The sequence below is a fragment of the Sus scrofa genome, chromosome 9, assembly GCF_054392235.1.
Source record: "Sus scrofa isolate SSC_HxYL_T2T_F1_AM1 chromosome 9, Sscrofa_HxYL_maternal_Yorkshire_Landrace_v2.0, whole genome shotgun sequence".
Taxonomy (NCBI): domain Eukaryota; kingdom Metazoa; phylum Chordata; class Mammalia; order Artiodactyla; family Suidae; genus Sus; species Sus scrofa.
The window spans coordinates 121,863,544-121,879,671 of NC_139391.1; the positions used below are offsets into that span (position 1 = coordinate 121,863,544).

Genomic DNA, 16,128 nt, shown 5'->3' on the forward strand with positions numbered 1-16,128 from the left:
ATGACTTCTTGGCCTGAGCAATTAAGAGAATGAGGTGGCCATTCACAGAGCTAGCAAATCATTGTAAGAATTGCAATGAGGTGTGAGGACGAGAAATTGAGAGGCGTTTTTTTACACAAGCTGAGTTGGACCTGCTTATGAGACATCCACGCAGAGACCGTCTGGATTTCCGAAGAGTGGTGGGAATGAACATATAGGTGGTGTTTAAAACTTGTGACTTTAGGATATCTGAGGGGTGGAGTTGCTCCAGGTGCATAATCAAGCAAATTTTTACCACTGCATTAGGTCAAATTTTCACATAGTGCAATGGGATATCTGTTCCTATTTAAGTGCCTAAATAATTCCAAGCTTCCAGTTAGACACTTTTTAAAAAAAACCTGAAGTATAAATAAAATGCACAGATCTTTGGAGTTCAGTCCTACGAATCTTGACGATTGTTATCGGTATTACATTTCTACCAGGAAAATTACCTCTTGGGCCTACTTAAATATAACTTTTAGTTAAAAATAACATACACAAGAAACTGCACAGAAGGACGCTCAATGAAATTTCTACACAGTGAACACATCTGTAACCAGGGCTCAAATCAAGAAAAAAAAATTAGCCGAATCTCAAAAGCCCCCTCGTGGCTTCTTTCTGTCACTGTCTTCCCAAACACAACCTGATTTTCAGTCTCACAGCTTTAGATTTTGTTTAAATGGAATCAAACGATATGAACTTCTCTAGTTCTAGCATCTTTTCCTTAACGTCCATAAGTTGTGTGCAAAAGTAATTTGTTTTTGTATTGTACTTCTGATTCTTTATTGAGATAATGGCCCTGCATTTTTCTGTACTTTTTTCCTTCTGTGACTTGCGGATCATCTTTACCTTGGGGTTGATAAAGCCGAGTGTGGGTTATTTGACATCTCAGGGGTAACCGTCTACATTCTCAACCGTGTTTCAGACGTTTTGAGGTCCCCAAAGGCTAAAATAATCTATCTGAAAAGTGAGTTTTTCAAGGGCCTTACTAAGCCGGGCTGCAGGAGTCAGAACCGGAGCAGAATGCAGCCTCAGGAAATCTTAGCTCACATTTTCTTTGACATTAATAGGCTCACTGAAATCGAATCCAAATCTGGTGACTGGTCGATGAAGGAAGCAAACTCAGCCACCCCGGGAGGCGCCCAGCATATTAGGAAGCTTACTCCGCTTCGGAGCCGCCACTGGGTCCCGCCACACGGCCAACGCAACCCCACCTCCTACTGCGACCGGTGATGACGCCACCACGTCGTATACGCTGAATCCTGACGTCCCCAGAGCGCCAGAACCCAGTGAAAACACAACCGTTCCCCTCAGGATCCTGCGCACTTAATGTCCTCGTTTTTTCCCGTTTTAGCACACGTAGGCTCGCCTTTATCCATTTTTTCGTCCTTTACTCGCATACGTTCACAGTCTTAGACAAGATGGCCGACGAAGTGGCCCCGGGTCCTAGAGCGCACCGAACCACTCGACTGCCTAGTCAACTTCCGGTTTAGGCCCCGAAGATTGGTGCGTTATTTCCGGGGTGGTTTAAGGTAAGCAGAAGCGGCGGTTTCGAGCTGCGACTGCGCAGTCGGCGCGATGGGGGTCAAAGTAAATTACGTACAGTTGCCCAGGCGGGAAGGAAGAGGCGTTACTCTTCTCGAACTGCCGGTTTGATCGCGAGAGTTGAGCCGTTGCTACGGGGCGAGGTGGGCGGGGCGGGGCCAGGATAGGCAGGGCGGGGCCAAGCCCTATAGGCGGTGCTGGAGCGGGGTGGGCCTTCGGCGACGGACTCGCGAAGGTTCCAGAGGCGCCGCGTGCCGGAGGCCGGCTGCTCTCCCGTTCAGAGTCGGGCGTGTTCTCAGGCCGCGGCCACGGCCACTGCGACTCGTGTCCGTGCGATCTGCGCTTGGAATCAGCGCGCTCGTTGCGGCGTTCCTGTTCTCGCCCTGTGCCGGTGGAGCTCGGGCCTTGCCTGACGCAGCTCGACCATGGCTTCAGCTTTGGAAGAGGTAAGGGGTCTGGCCTCATCTTCCTCCCTCGGCCTTACTAAAGCTTCCCGCTGCGTCCTTCGCCCCACCGCCCTGTTTCCCCTATCGAGCTGCGCTGCGGCTGCCGGCGACACCTGCCTGTCTGGCAGCTTTCCTGCGTCCTTGGGTTCCCGCGCTTCCCCGCGGCCTCCCACCCGCCCAGCTGTGGCGGCCCCGGTGCCGACCGGCCACTGCGGGCCTTCGGGGCTTCGCTTACCCCGGAAAGTTGCCGTTGGATGCCTTCCACAACCCCGGCCGGCGGTCGGCGCTGTAGGTGAGCGGAGGTGTGTTGCGGTTCTCGGCGGCAGGTGGATCCAACCGTGGACCCAAGAGCTGGTCACCTTCACGTTATCCTCAGGCTCTTTTCACTCCTTTTACACCAGCCTTTGGACGTGAAGCTTCGTTAAATTAAAGCCGATTGCAAAAACTGAGAGTCGTTCCACTGAGAGGGCAGTTGGAAGGTGAGAAGTCCTCAGTCCTAGCACTTAAATTCTCTGTCATGTTTTCTCTACACATACTTTGGGCAAGTTATGGTGCATCTCTGGGCCACAGTGGTATCCATTTCACAGGGTTGTAAACAGTGCTTGGCAAAACAATTGTTTGCTATGTGCGTTTTAAAAAATAACTATATTGGGAAATTGGTTGTAACTTTTTTTTAAAGCTCTATAAACTCAACACAGGTGGCTTAACTTTTTGGAGATTTAGTTTGTGCAATTACAAAATGGGAATAATAATACTTGCTTTGCTCTTTTTTCTGGCTTAAGTACAATGACAATACTGTTAATCACAGTTAATTGTTGGGTTTCCACTAACTAGATTTACTCCCTGGGAATCTTCTGCTTAATATGAACAAGACTGGGAAATCCTCACATTTGACTTTTTAAGTCGAAAAATTTGCTTTAAATGAAAAAGTGTGTATGTGTTTTAAGTATTATTGTGGATAATGTGCCACAAGTTTGTTATGTGTTTTAAAGATAGGTCTTTGGGTACCACGTGCCCTGAGGAAAGACTCTGAAGTGACTGTACATACACGAGTTGCTCAATATTTATCCCTTTCAAAGTAACAGGCTTTCTAATTGCAGTGTATAAGTTTAGGGACATTTGGGGGGTTTTTTTGTTTGATATAAAATTCGCTGTTTTTACCATCTTAAAGTGTATAATGCAGTGCTTTTTTTAGTATATTCACAGTGTTGTGCAACCATCAGTATATGATTCAAGAACATTTTCATCACCCCCAAAGGAAACCTATTAAGTGGCCATTAGGCGGTCACTTCCCATTACTCCTCTTCTGCCAGCAGCCACCAGTCTGCTTTCTGTCTCTGTGGATTTGCCTATTCCGAGCATTTCATCTAAATGTAATCTTAAAGCATATGACTTTTTTGGCCTCTTAGCGTTATGTTTTCAAGTTCATCCATGGTGAAGCATATACTTTTATGGCTGAATAATATTCCATTGTATGTATATACCACATTTTGATTCATAAATTGATGGACATTTGGTTGATTTTCACTTTGATTATTATGAACACTGCTGATGTGAATATTTGTGTACAGCTTTTTATGTGGGCATAGGTTTTCAAATCTGTGGTATATATGGAGGAGTGGAATTACAGAGTCATATGGTTAACCGACAAACTGCTAAGTTCTTTTCCAAAGTGCACTATTTTTCATTCCCACAAGCAGTGTATGAAGGTTCCAATTTCAGTTCATCCTCAGCAACTCTTATTTGCTGGAGTTTGTTGTTGTTTGTTGATGTTAATCATCCTGGTGGGTGTGAAGTGGTATGTCATTATGAATTTGATGTGTATTTCCTTAAATGACTAATGATGTTGAGCATCTTTTCATGTGCTTGGTGGTCATTTGTACATCTTTGGAGAAATGTCTGCTCAAGTCCTTTGCCTGTTTTGAACCACTTTGGTTTTAATGCTTCTTAGTGAAGAACTTGGAAATAAGTTAGAAGAGAAAGCTTGAATATATTTATGATAGGAATAAAAAGGAGATGTGATTTTGCATAAGGAAGATAAATGAATGCCTAGAGAAATTAGGTGACAAACTGCTGTATCTCAGGCATCTTAAAGATATTTACAGGAAAAGCACCAAAGGGATCATTATTACTCATTTCAAATTTGTAAATAACAGAGAACTAAGGAATTATCTTAAACAGGCCTGCTGTAAGTTGCTTCAGACTTAACAGTGGATATCTCATTTTTGTGGTGCTGTAGAGCCAAACTGGCTGTAAAGAGGGTCTGGGCATACATTGCTAAATTCACAGAGTTCTGAGTCTCCTAGAAAAAGGATCCATATTGTTTAGAATTTATACATTTTCTTTTTTAAAAAAAACCTAAATCCCTACTCTGGAAACAAAACATACTCATTTTACATTTTAAATGTTTTAATCATATTATTAGAATCAGCGTGACTTTTTGAAGAAATTATAACAAAAAGATTGCTTTGGGAGTTCCTTTTGTGGCTCAGTGTGCTACGAACCTGACTAGTATCCATGAAAATGCGGGTTCGATCCCTGGGTTTGCTCCCTGGGTTAAGGATCTGATGTTGCCATGAGTTGTGTTTACGTCTCAGATGAGGCTCGGATCGTGGGTTGCTGTGGCTGTGGCCGGCAGCTGCAGCTCCAATTTGACCCCGAGCTTGGGAACTTCCATATGCTGCAGGTGTGGCCCTAAAAAGCCAAAAAAAAAAAAGATTGCTTTGAACTAGCAGCATCATGGTTGTATGCTCGAAAGATGAGTTGCAGTTTTTTGCCTTAGTAATAAATGAATTTTGAGAGCCGGAGATAGAATGTGGACCAGAGACTGGGCACACAGACTTTTTAAACCATGTTTTTAGCAGTTACATACAGGCAAAACAGAGTATTGGAGTTAAATGAGATAAAAAGACTTGTGATAAAAGAGTTCATTTTTCTGTTTTTGCATTTTTTCTTTTTTCCTTTTTTTTTTTTTTTTTTGTCTTTTGTCCTTTTAGGGCCACACCTGTGGCATATGGAGGTTCCCAGGCTAGGGGTCCCATCGGAGCTGTAGCCACCTGCCTACACCTGAGTCACAGCAACGTCGGAGCTGAGCCGTGTCTGCAACCTACACCTCAGCTCACCACAACACCAGATCCTTAACCCACTCAACGAGGCAGAGATCGAACCCACAACCTCATGGTTCCTAGTCGGATTCATTTCTGCTGCGCCATGACGGGGAACTCCCCTGTTTTGCATTTTCTAATACTATTAAGAAACATAAAGACTTTAAAACTGTACTTCACATATTATACTGAGTTATCAAGCATTTAAATATTTTTATTTTGAGCATTATATGATCTCAGGCTATAATATCAAAGTCTTCTGTTCAAATTGCTAGTATCAAGACAGATTGTAAAGTCATTTTAAGAAAAAATGAATCCCCTGTTTAGAAAGATCTTACAAATTTGCATTATGTCAGAGGATAACCGAGGAAAAGTTTTTAAGCTCATTAATTTTCTAACAGTGTCTTTGACTCTTAACCTCACAAAATCTTGGCTCTGCCCCTGAAAAGAAATAGCAGTAGCCTTGGATAGGCAATGTCTTGGTGTAACAAATAAGAAGCAGGTGGCATTTCCAGTGATCCAGGATTGTGTTTTATGTTGGATTATTTGCCCAGGTTTTTACCCTTTACTGTGCAACCAAACCAGGTCCCAGACTTCTGATGGTAAAAGAAACCTGGAGCTTCAGAATCAAACTTATTAGAAGAAATATCTTTTTTTTATCTTTTGCCTTAAAAATGTAAACTTTTTATATGTATTATTTGGGATAGGAAGATCAGTGAGGACCAGTTAGTGATGGAAAGTAGAGGATAACCTGTCGAGTTGCTGTAGCATTTCACCACACTCATCATGTATTCACTTATATCTTTTAATATTTAGAAAATTCCTAATATCTGATGACGGACTGGAAGTTACAAGGAAATGCAAGAATTCCTTTTTGTTGAATTTCATCTTAACAAATCAGAAAATGTTTATAAATCACAAAAGTAAAAAAAAGAGTTAACAGTCTACCAAACTAGAAAGTTTTGGCTCGATTACCTATTGTTACTTGAAGATTAGGTTTTCCTATTTTAAAAAAAGGGAGCTTGAGTTATTTACAATTCAATAGGCTGAACGAAAAAATCCTTGTTGCTACTCAACCCTAGAAAATTTAAATGAACCTCTTATTATTAGCTCCTATTTCAGTAAATTGAAATGACCAATGTGCACAACATCATGTTGTTATTTATCATAGCTAATGTGTTTTTTTAACACAGCTACAGAAAGATCTAGAAGAGGTGAAGGTGCTTCTGGAAAAGGCTACTAGAAAAAGAGTACGTGATACCCTGACCACTGAAAAGTCCAAGATTGAGACAGAAATCAAGAACAAGATGCAGCAGAAATCACAGAGGAAAGCAGAACTTCTGGAAAATGAAAAGCCGGCGGCTGTGGTTGCTCCTATTACAACAGGATATACAGTAAAAATCAGTAATTATGGTATGACTTGCGCCCCCCCCCATCTAGTTCTTTCTGCCTCTGAGCAGCCTGTTCCTCAGTAGTGACCCACTAACAAAATCAGATTTTTTATTATCTTTGTCTTTCTTTTTTCTTTTCTTTTTTTTTTTTTTTTTCTTTTTTTAAGGGCTGCACATGCACATATGGAGGTTCCTAGGCTAGGGGTCAGATCAGAGCTATAGCCACTGGCCTATGCCACAGCAACTCCAGATCCAAGCTACACCACAGCTCACAGCAATGCCAGATTCTTAACCCACTGACTAAGGCCAGGGATCAAACCTGCGTCCTCATGGACGATAGTCAGATTTGTTTTCCACTGAGCCACCACGGGAACTCCCCAAATCAATTTTTAAAACAGTGTATAAAGTATTTGGTTTTGGTGATTTATAAGAGAACACCTGTCAATTCTTACTTAATAGATGCTTTTTAAGAGATTAGAAGAAGGGATGAATTTCTGGAAGCTAATTAACAAGAGGGCAAGATGATTAGTACAGTGATGAGTAGCAACAGAAGGAACCTATTCTGAAATACATTAATTATACATGGAACACAGCTTTTGTTTTGGTTTTCTTCCTTTTTTGGTTTTCACTTGGCCAACTATCCACCCATATTAACTGAAGAAGGGAAACCAGTTAAATTCAAGAAACATTTTTGAGCATCTAATATGGGCCTTTATTGTACTTGGACTTGTGAGTACACAGCAGTGACCAAGACCCAATCCTGCTCATGGTGTGGTTGGAACACATACAGCTAATACCATAACAATGTCATAATACCATTTTCCCTCAACTGATTATAGACATTTTATTTTGGAAATAGTGTAACTTGGAATCTGAGTAATGGGCTCTCATAAGGAGAGGGACAGTCTTTATGCTCACAGTATGTAGCACATAGTAAGTACTTAATATTTGCTTAACTGAATAGATTTATAAAGTACTATGGGAATATAGCTGTTAAAATAATTCCCCTGGGGGGGAGGAAAAGTCAGGAAGAATTGGAAGAAACATTTGAGTTTAAAGAGTGAGTTCTGGAGGTTCCATTGTGGCTCAGTGGGTTACAAACCTAATATCCGTGAAGATGCGGGTTCAGTCCCTGGCGTCTCTTGGTGGGTTAGCTGCAGCTCTGATTCGACTCCTAGCCCAGGAACTTCCATATGCTGCAGATGTGGCCCAAAAAAAGCAAAAAATAGGAAAAAAAAAAAAATGAGTTCAGCAAATGTAAAAAAGGAAGGCAAAGGACATGAAAGGCATCATGTGTTTTGAGTATCGTCATAGCAAAAAGCAATGTGTGTTTCATGTTTCAGTGATGCACTGCAGTACTGTAGGAGATATGCTGTGCATGTCGTTAACTGTAGGAAACTAAGGTGGTAGGATTATGGAGTATTAACTAGGAACCTAGATTTGTGTTTAGGGAGAAATTTGGCAATGTGGAGGATGGATTGAATGAATGGGGAGAAACAAAATGAAGTTCTATAGAACCATTTAGGAGATCTTTTTTCATTAACACTGAATTTTTGTTCTATAGAATTAGGTGAGGAAAAGTCATATAGTACACAGTAAATACATGTATATTTTTATCATTTGCTTCTTGTGTGATGTTTGCATGTTTTCTTTGAAAGAATTCATCTAGGTTGGAGACTGAATAATTTGATAATATATACTGAAATAGCCTTTTCTGGATATGTGTAGGTTAGTCAAATTGGCAGACTTGGATGAATTGGACTCCTTTTTTTCTTCCCCCTTTCTTTTTAGGGCGGCACCACAGCATATGGAGGTTCCCAGGCTAGGTGTCCAATCAGAGCTGTAGCTGCCAACCTACACCATGGCCATAGTAATGCAGGATCCGAGCCGCATCTGCGATCTACACCACAGCTCACGGTAACACTGGATCCATAACCCATTGAGTGAGGCCAGGGATTGAACCTGCGTCCTCATGGATGCTAGTCAGACTCGCTAACCACTGAGCCACAAGGGGAACTTCCCCTGGACTCTAAAAATTTATATTCATTCTACTTTGTCAGGGAAAGGAATTGAGGAAGCTAGGATTGCATTTTTTTGATTTGCTTAGAGAAGTAAAAATGCTTATGGAATTAGACAGTATTGATATTTAGCCAGTCAGCTTGTGGAGAATTAATAATATCTGGGAATAGGACAAAATTATTTCCATAAAAAGGGGAAATGAGCTATTCTTAAGGAATATATTTAACAATCATATTCCTCATTCTAAGGAATAAAAAGAAAGAACATGGGCTTTGTGTTCAGTAAACCTGGATCTGAATCCAACTTCTAGCACTAGCTAGATGCCTAACTTTGAATAGATTACTTAACTGCTCTGACGCTCAATTTCCTCATCTAAAAAAATTTCTTGTATATTTTTTTCATGTGTCTGTTCCTAGATTTTTATCTTAGTTTTTTTTTTTTTTTTAATGAACTATAAGCATTTGCCATTCCAGAGATTGTATCAGACTTTACTCATATTTTTTCTTTTTGTTGTTACCAGGATGGGATCAGTCAGATAAGTTTGTGAAAATCTACATTACCTTAACTGGAGTTCATCAAGTCCCCACTGAGAATGTGCAGGTGCATTTCACAGAGAGGTGAGTTCTCATATAGGAAAGACAGTGTCTTATTATGGATTCTGTTCTTCTCGGTGTCTAAAATTCTGCTTAAATTTAGAATTAATTATCCTTTACACTTGATTTAAAGGTTGAGTCTTATCATCTGGGATGGCCAAATGCATATCCTAAGACTGTGCCTTTTTTCCCCACAAGAACTGAAGAGCACCTTTCCTGAGAACCAGAAAGATAATGTGTTCACTATTGTGTCGTAGGTCATTTGATCTTTTGGTAAAGAATCTAAATGGGAAGAATTACTCCATGATTGTGAACAATCTCTTGAAACCCATCTCCGTGGAGGGCAGTTCAAAAAAAGTACGTTTACTTTTTTTTGTCATAACATTGTGAAACCTTATGCATTTACCTGGCCAATTTATAATTAGATGAACTAGAACTGATTTATCTATCCTGTTGCCTGTTTTGTAAATTTTTATATGAACATACATTCATATGTTATCTGTGGCTGCTTTTGTGCTACCAACAGATGATGTGGCCCACAGAGCCTAAAATATTAATTATCTACCTTTACAGAAAAAGTTTGCCAGCTCCTGATCTAGAATAATAGATTATAGTAAGAATATTGCATTAAAATCAGGAGGGCATTGAATAAAATGAAAATGATTAAGAATGAAACTTGAGGGTTTGGGGTTGGTTGGTTGTTTTTTTTGCTTTTTAGGGCCACACCTGTGGCATATGGAGGTTTCCAGGGTAGGGGTCTAATTAGAGCCACAGCTACAGCCATGCCAGATCTGAGCCGCATCTTCGAACTACGCCACAGCTCACGGCAATGCTGGATCCTTAACTCACTGAGCGAGGCCAGGGATCAAACCCACGTCCTCATGGATACTAGTCAGGTTTGTTACTGCTGAGCCATGATGGGAACTCCCAGTTTTATCACTTACTAGTTGTGACCTTTGGGAGCTCAGTTAATCACTGTCTACCCTGGTTTTCTCATTTGTTTTATGAAATTGAAATGATACACTAAAATGATATATATAAAAAGTGCTTCAGTTAATGGTAGTAACTATAAGTATTAATGTGTTTTTGCTACATAAAAGGAATCAAGCACTAGCCTAGTTGGATTAGTAGAAACTATAAAACTGTCTTTGAAAAAATATTATTCATAACTTAAACTAATTGAAATAATCCCTCTTTCCTAATTTAAATAAATGAAATTTAATGCATCTGGTATAAAGATGTGCCATTCTTTTTGTTTTTACAGTTATGTAGCAGCTTAAAGGCAATTAGGATATAATTTAATGATTAGCTTGTGACTCCCTGCTCCCTTCTTCGTCTGCTAATCCCATAGTTGAAGTAATATTCAGAACACTCCTAGAGTTATGTGGATCATTGTTGAAAGAGTTTTATGTTCTTGCTGTTTACTCACCTTACAAACTCCTTAACCAGTGCTCCCTTATGATTTTCTGCCCATCTCTGACCCCTTTATGTTACTCTCGCCTTAAGTCTTAAAAGTCAGCCATTCCTCTTTTTTGAGAGTCTTCCCTTGGAGCCTTTCTCCTTCATATGTCAACTGTCTAGAAGGCCCTGTTTCCTGGATCTTGACCCATACCTTAGATTTCATCTCAGAAAGGCCTTTCTAGTCAAGTTCCTTCCTCAATCCCCATTAACACCCTCTTTAACTTGGTAGTACCTAGTATTTGAAGGTTTTCCAGTTTTGCTTATTATGAACTTTCTCCATGAGACTTCAGCCTCTGGCTTATTCATAAAAGTATTACTAGCACCTAAAACAGTCCTACACATAATAGTAACTCAAGTAATTGAGTAAATAATTTTCTAAATATTCATCTTTATCTCTGTGTGTTCTAAGAAATGGCTGTTATCCACTTTTCTTCCAGGTCAAGACAGATACAGTTCTTATCTTATGTAGGAAGAAAGCAGAAAACACACGGTGGGACTACCTGACTCAGGTTGAAAAAGAATGCAAAGAGAAAGAGTGAGTCGACTTTCATTTGTTTAAGAATTGTATTCTTTGCTAAGATTATAGATTTTCAAAGGTAATAGAATTATAAAGTCTGTAGTTTGACCCTTTACCTCTTAATGTCCACTGACTAATCCAATTATGTCTGCTTTCACCTGTCAGAGGGCACCTGAAGGGAGCTTGTGTCTAGCAAGTTGCCTTTTAAGGAGGTCTTTGTACTTGCTGATTCTTTTGTGCTGGTGGTGCTCACCATTCCAAGAGATTCCATTTCAGTAGTTCCAGAGAGGCTAAGATACCCATAAAAGGTTTTTGAATTTGTAAAAGTTTCTGACGTGAAGTTAGAACTTCATTGTCACTGGTATAGAGTGGAAATGATAAGAGTATTTTAATCCTACTTAGTAATGGCTATTCCAAAAAATGTTTAGTAGAGATACTTCCATTCTAGGTCAAAAATTCCTCTGCGCTAAATGTTCTCCTGCAGTGGTAATGTACTGCTTTTAGTCAGTCAGCCATCCACATTGCATTTGGGATATAGTTGGTAAAGGTTAGGCATTGTCTGTGGGATTGATTTTAAATCTAGAATGAATCACCCAAGTATAGGAATCTTACTGTATCACCAGTGTCTAGTACAGAATTTGGCACTTAAAAAGGTGAATGAAAAATTAAGTATAGAGTTAATGGGCCCCTTTTGCACATTGATTGAACTAGAGGTGCTGACTACATTGAGGAATGTGCCTTTATACCACTAGGCCCAAGACTCATGCGTCTCATTAAAAGGATGACCTGTATTTATTGACATATAGTTGGTTTACAATGTTGTATTAATTTCTCTTGTACAGCACAGTGATTCATTTATACATACATAAACAATCTTTTTCATACCCTTTCCTGTTATGGTTTATCTCAGGATATTGAATAATTCTCTGTGCTGTGCAATAGGATCTTGTTTATCCATCCTATATACAATAGTTCCCATCTACTAATCCCAAACTCCCAATTCATACCTCCCCCAACTCCCCTACCACCAGCAACCACAAGTCTCTTCTGTTTTGTAAATAAATTCATTTGTGTCATAGTGTAGATTCCACATGTAAATGGATAGATGGTATTTGTCTTAGTATGATCTTTATTTTAGGTCCATCCATGTTGCTATAGATAGCATTTTTTTTTTTTTTTTTTTTTTTTTGTCTTTTGTTGTTGTTGTTGTTGTTGCTATTTCTTGGGCCGCTCCTACGGCATATGGAGGTTCCCAGGCTAGGGGTCTAATCGGAGCTGTAGCCACCGGCCTACGCCAGAGCCACAGCAACGCGGGATCCAAGCCGCGTCTGCAACCTACACCACAGCTCACGGCAACGCCGGATCATTAACCCACTGAGCAAGGGCAGGGACCGAACCCGCAACCTCATGGTTCCTAGTCGGAGTCGTTAACCACTACACCACGACGGGAACTCCGCATTTTTTTTTTTTTTTTTTTTTTTATGTCTGAGTAGTATTCCATTGTGTATGTGTATATACACACACCCCATCATCTTTAGCCAGTCATCTGTCACTGGACCCTTAGGTTGCTTCCATGTCTTGGATATTATAAAAAGTGGTGATGGAGTTCCCACTTTTTATAATAGGGTGTGTGTGTACCTTTTTGAATTGTAGTTTTGTCGAGATAGATGCACAGGAGTGGGTTTTTGTGATCATATGGTAGTTTTATATTTAGTTTTTTGCTTCCTGTAGTGGCTGTACCAATTTACATTCCCACCAACAGTGTAGGCAGTTTCCTTCTTACCACATAACCTCTCCAGCATTTAATATTTATGGATTTCTTGGTGTGGGTGGTAAACCTCATTGTAGTTTTGATTTTCATTTTTCTAATAATTACCAGTGTTGAGCATCTTTTCATGTGCCATCTGTATCACCTTTGCAAAAATGTTTACTTAGGTCTTTTGGTCATTTTTTAATTGGGTTGGTCGTTATTGAGTTGTATGAAATGAGTGTGTATTTTGGAAATTAAACCCTTGTAGCATCGTTAGCAAATATTTTATTCCATTCTGCAGGTTGTCTTTTGGTTTATGGTTTTCTTCGCTATACAAAAAGCAAGCTTGTTAGGTCCATTTGTTTGTTTTTGCTTTTATTTCTCTTGCCTTTGGAGACTGACCTAAAAACCAACCCACAATTTATGTCAGAGAATGTTTTGCCTATGTTTTTTCTAGTTTTATGGTGTCATATTTTAAGTCTTTGAGCCATCTCAAGTTTTTGTGTGTGGCATGAAGGTGTGTTCTAACTTTTTTTTTTTTTTTTTTTTGTCTTTTGTCTTTTGTTGTTGTTGTTGTTGTTATTGTTGCTATTTCTTGGGCCGCTCCCGCGGCATATGGAGGTTCCCAGGCTAGGGGTTGAATCAGAGCTGTAACCACCGGCCTACGCCAGAGCCACAGCAACGCGGGATCTGAGCCGCGTCTGCAACCTACACCACAGCTCACGGCAACGCCGGATCGTTAACCCACTGAGCAAGGGCAGGGATCGAACCCGCAACCTCATGGTTCCTAGTCGGGTTCGTTAACCACTGCGCCACGACGGGAACTCCTGTTCTAACTTTTTTGATTTACATGCTGCTGTCCAGCTTTCCCAATACTACTTGAGATTATTTTCTATTATATATATAGTCTTGCCTCCTTTGTGGAAGATTGTATTGGCCATAGGTGTGTGGTTTTATTGCTGGGCTCTCTATTCTGTTCCATTGACCTATATGTCTGTTTTTGTGCCATTACCATGCTGATTTGAGTACTGTATCTTTGTAGTATTGTCTGAGGTCTGGGAGAGTTATGCCAAGGAGAGCTTTTCTAACATGAGCTTCAGTATGTTTCCATACATAATTATGTTTTCCCTCAATGAAATTATTTTCCACATCATATGAGGAAACATGCTTTGAAAGAATAAAAACAATTAGAAAAGTAAATGCTTATTTAATTGCTAAAAATCAACTAAAACCCCAGTCCCATGTATAATCGCTTACTGTTTTAGTTGACCACTCTTTGATGCATTAAATGTGGGTATATAGTTTTCATTAAGATGAATTTGCACAGGAGTTCCCTCATGGCATAGCAGGTGAAGAATCTGGCATTGTCACTGCTGTGGCTCTGGGTGGGTGTCTGCTCTGGCATATGTTTGATCTCTGACAAGAACTCCTGTATGCTGTGGGTGTGGCCAAAAAAAAAATTTTGTGCATGTTATCAATTGGTACTCTTTCCCCCCCATCTCCATTCCTAGACTTCCTACAGCCTGATTTATCTGTTTTCATATATATCATGATATACTATATATATTTCTCTACTTTATATAAATATATATATCTCCATCGTTGATTGTGTTTTCTTTTTAACAGAAAGCCTTCCTATGACACTGAAACAGATCCTAGTGAGGGATTAATGAATGTTCTAAAGAAAATTTATGAAGATGGAGATGATGATATGAAGCGAACCATTAATAAAGCCTGGGTGGAATCAAGAGAGAAGCAAGCCAAAGGAGATACAGAATTCTGAGACTTCAAAGCCTTTGGGGAACTGTGATGTGGAAACATTGTTTCCAGTAAGGAAAAGTTGGTGAGCTGCACAGATAAACTTGACAGATAAGTATTTACACAGCAAAGAATTCTCCATTTCCTATTGGAAAATTTATTTTAAAATAACACTTATTAAACACTTCCTCCAAAGATGGTTTTCCTTAGTAAGTGGGTCATTTCCTTCAAGAAAGGGTAATGTTGCAGTCCAGTGTGAAATGTAAAAAAGCAAGCGTTGCCTAATGAAAATGCCATATTGTGTGTATTTCTGTTCAGCTAAGAGGTAGAAAATAAGTCATTGCTTGCCTTTCAGTTCCTGACTCAGCTCCTGACGTCAGCTACCACCAATGTAAGAATAAATAAAAATAAAACGTGAATTTTTTGCATAAAATTCAAGTTTGGACCTGTGTTTGAACACTGTTATAGAAAGGTTGATGTATGATGTATTTGGGTTTTTTTGTTTTTTTTTGCTTTTTAGGGCCACACCTGCACACAGCTCATGGCAATACCAGATCCCCAATCCACTGAGCGAGGCCAGGGGTCAAACCTGCATCTTCATGGATACTCCCAAAATACATTTGTTTTTTCTGTAGTACCAGTTTTTTGTATGGTACCAGTTAAGTTTTGCTCTCAATCAGATAGCTTGAAAACAGTAACTATAAAGCAAAAATAAATGTGAAAATCATATCTCTTCCTATGTTCAGTGAAAGTCAGGTTTTTATTCTGTGGAGTAGCTTTACTGTCTGTTCAGGAGTATGTCAGAAAAGTCAGGTTTTGGGGGAAATTACTTATTTTGGAGGGTATAGTCCCCCTAAAATCAGAAGTAAGAACAAGATGCCAATGATCTTCATAACTATGTTATATTGCAAGCATCTGCCAGTGCAGTTCGATAGGAGAAAGCAAATTAAAACGCATAAAAGAAAAATCTAAAACTACAAAAATTAATAATCAAGGTTTGGTAAAAGTAGTAGTGTAAAATGTGGTGGGGTTTAAAATTAACATATGGGTTCCTGTCGTGGCACAGTGGAAACCAATCTGACTAGGAACTATGAGGTTGCGGGTTCCATCTCTGGCCTTGCTCAGTGGGTTAAGGATCTGGCGTTGCCGTGAGCTGTGGCATAGGCTGGCAGCTGTAGCTCCAATTAGACCCCTACCCTGGGAACCTCCATGTGCCCTGGGTGTGGCCCTAGAAAGCCTAAAATAATTAACAAACAGTTGTTATATAGGATAGCTATTACTAAATATTGAACACATTATAAAACTAAAATTAAAGCTATGTCGGCACATGAATAAGCAGATCAATGGAACAAAATAGGAAAAGACCTAAGGTGTATTAAACAGCATTTCAAAGCTGTGGGAAAGAAATGGGCTCTTAATTGAGATAACTAAAAATTGCTACATGGATACATTCCAACGACCTAAATGTAAAAATGAAGTCATGAGTACTGGAAGATATGGACTCCACTATAACCTAAGGGTGAGGG

At 39.8% G+C, this 16,128-nt stretch overlaps 1 protein-coding gene across 5 annotated transcripts; it reads left to right on the plus strand.

The window, feature by feature from the left end:
• The first annotated feature begins 1,291 nt into the window (after nucleotides 1–1,291).
• CACYBP (calcyclin binding protein) lies at nucleotides 1,292–15,035 on the plus strand. 5 transcript variants are annotated; one of them, XM_084977736.1, is made up of 7 exons: nucleotides 1,781–2,301; nucleotides 2,411–2,488; nucleotides 6,307–6,526; nucleotides 9,044–9,140; nucleotides 9,374–9,473; nucleotides 11,015–11,112; nucleotides 14,471–15,035. In XM_084977736.1, the coding sequence occupies exons 3-7, from the start codon at nucleotides 6,421–6,423 to the stop codon at nucleotides 14,625–14,627; spliced, it is 558 nt and encodes a 185-aa protein (XP_084833862.1). In that variant the 5' UTR covers nucleotides 1,781–2,301; nucleotides 2,411–2,488; nucleotides 6,307–6,420; the 3' UTR covers nucleotides 14,628–15,035. The 5 variants fall into 5 exon arrangements, 4 of the variants coding, with proteins under 4 accessions (XP_013845074.1, XP_084833862.1, XP_013845073.1 ...); XM_013989619.3 differs by having other exon boundaries at nucleotides 1,781–2,009; XM_013989620.3 differs by lacking the exons at nucleotides 1,781–2,301; nucleotides 2,411–2,488 and adding an exon at nucleotides 1,292–1,550.
• Nucleotides 15,036–16,128: the final 1,093 nt, after the last annotated feature.

Excerpts from the sequence above, each read along its gene's own strand:
- CACYBP (XM_003130321.7), top strand. The coding sequence starts at position 1,989 with ATGGCTTCAGCTTTGGAAGAG. Across the intron at positions 2,010-6,306 it reads TGGCTTCAGCTTTGGAAGAG|CTACAGAAAGATCTAGAAGA; the intron begins GTAAGGGGTCTG and ends TTTTTAACACAG. Across the intron at positions 9,141-9,373 it reads CAGGTGCATTTCACAGAGAG|GTCATTTGATCTTTTGGTAA; the intron begins GTGAGTTCTCAT and ends ATTGTGTCGTAG.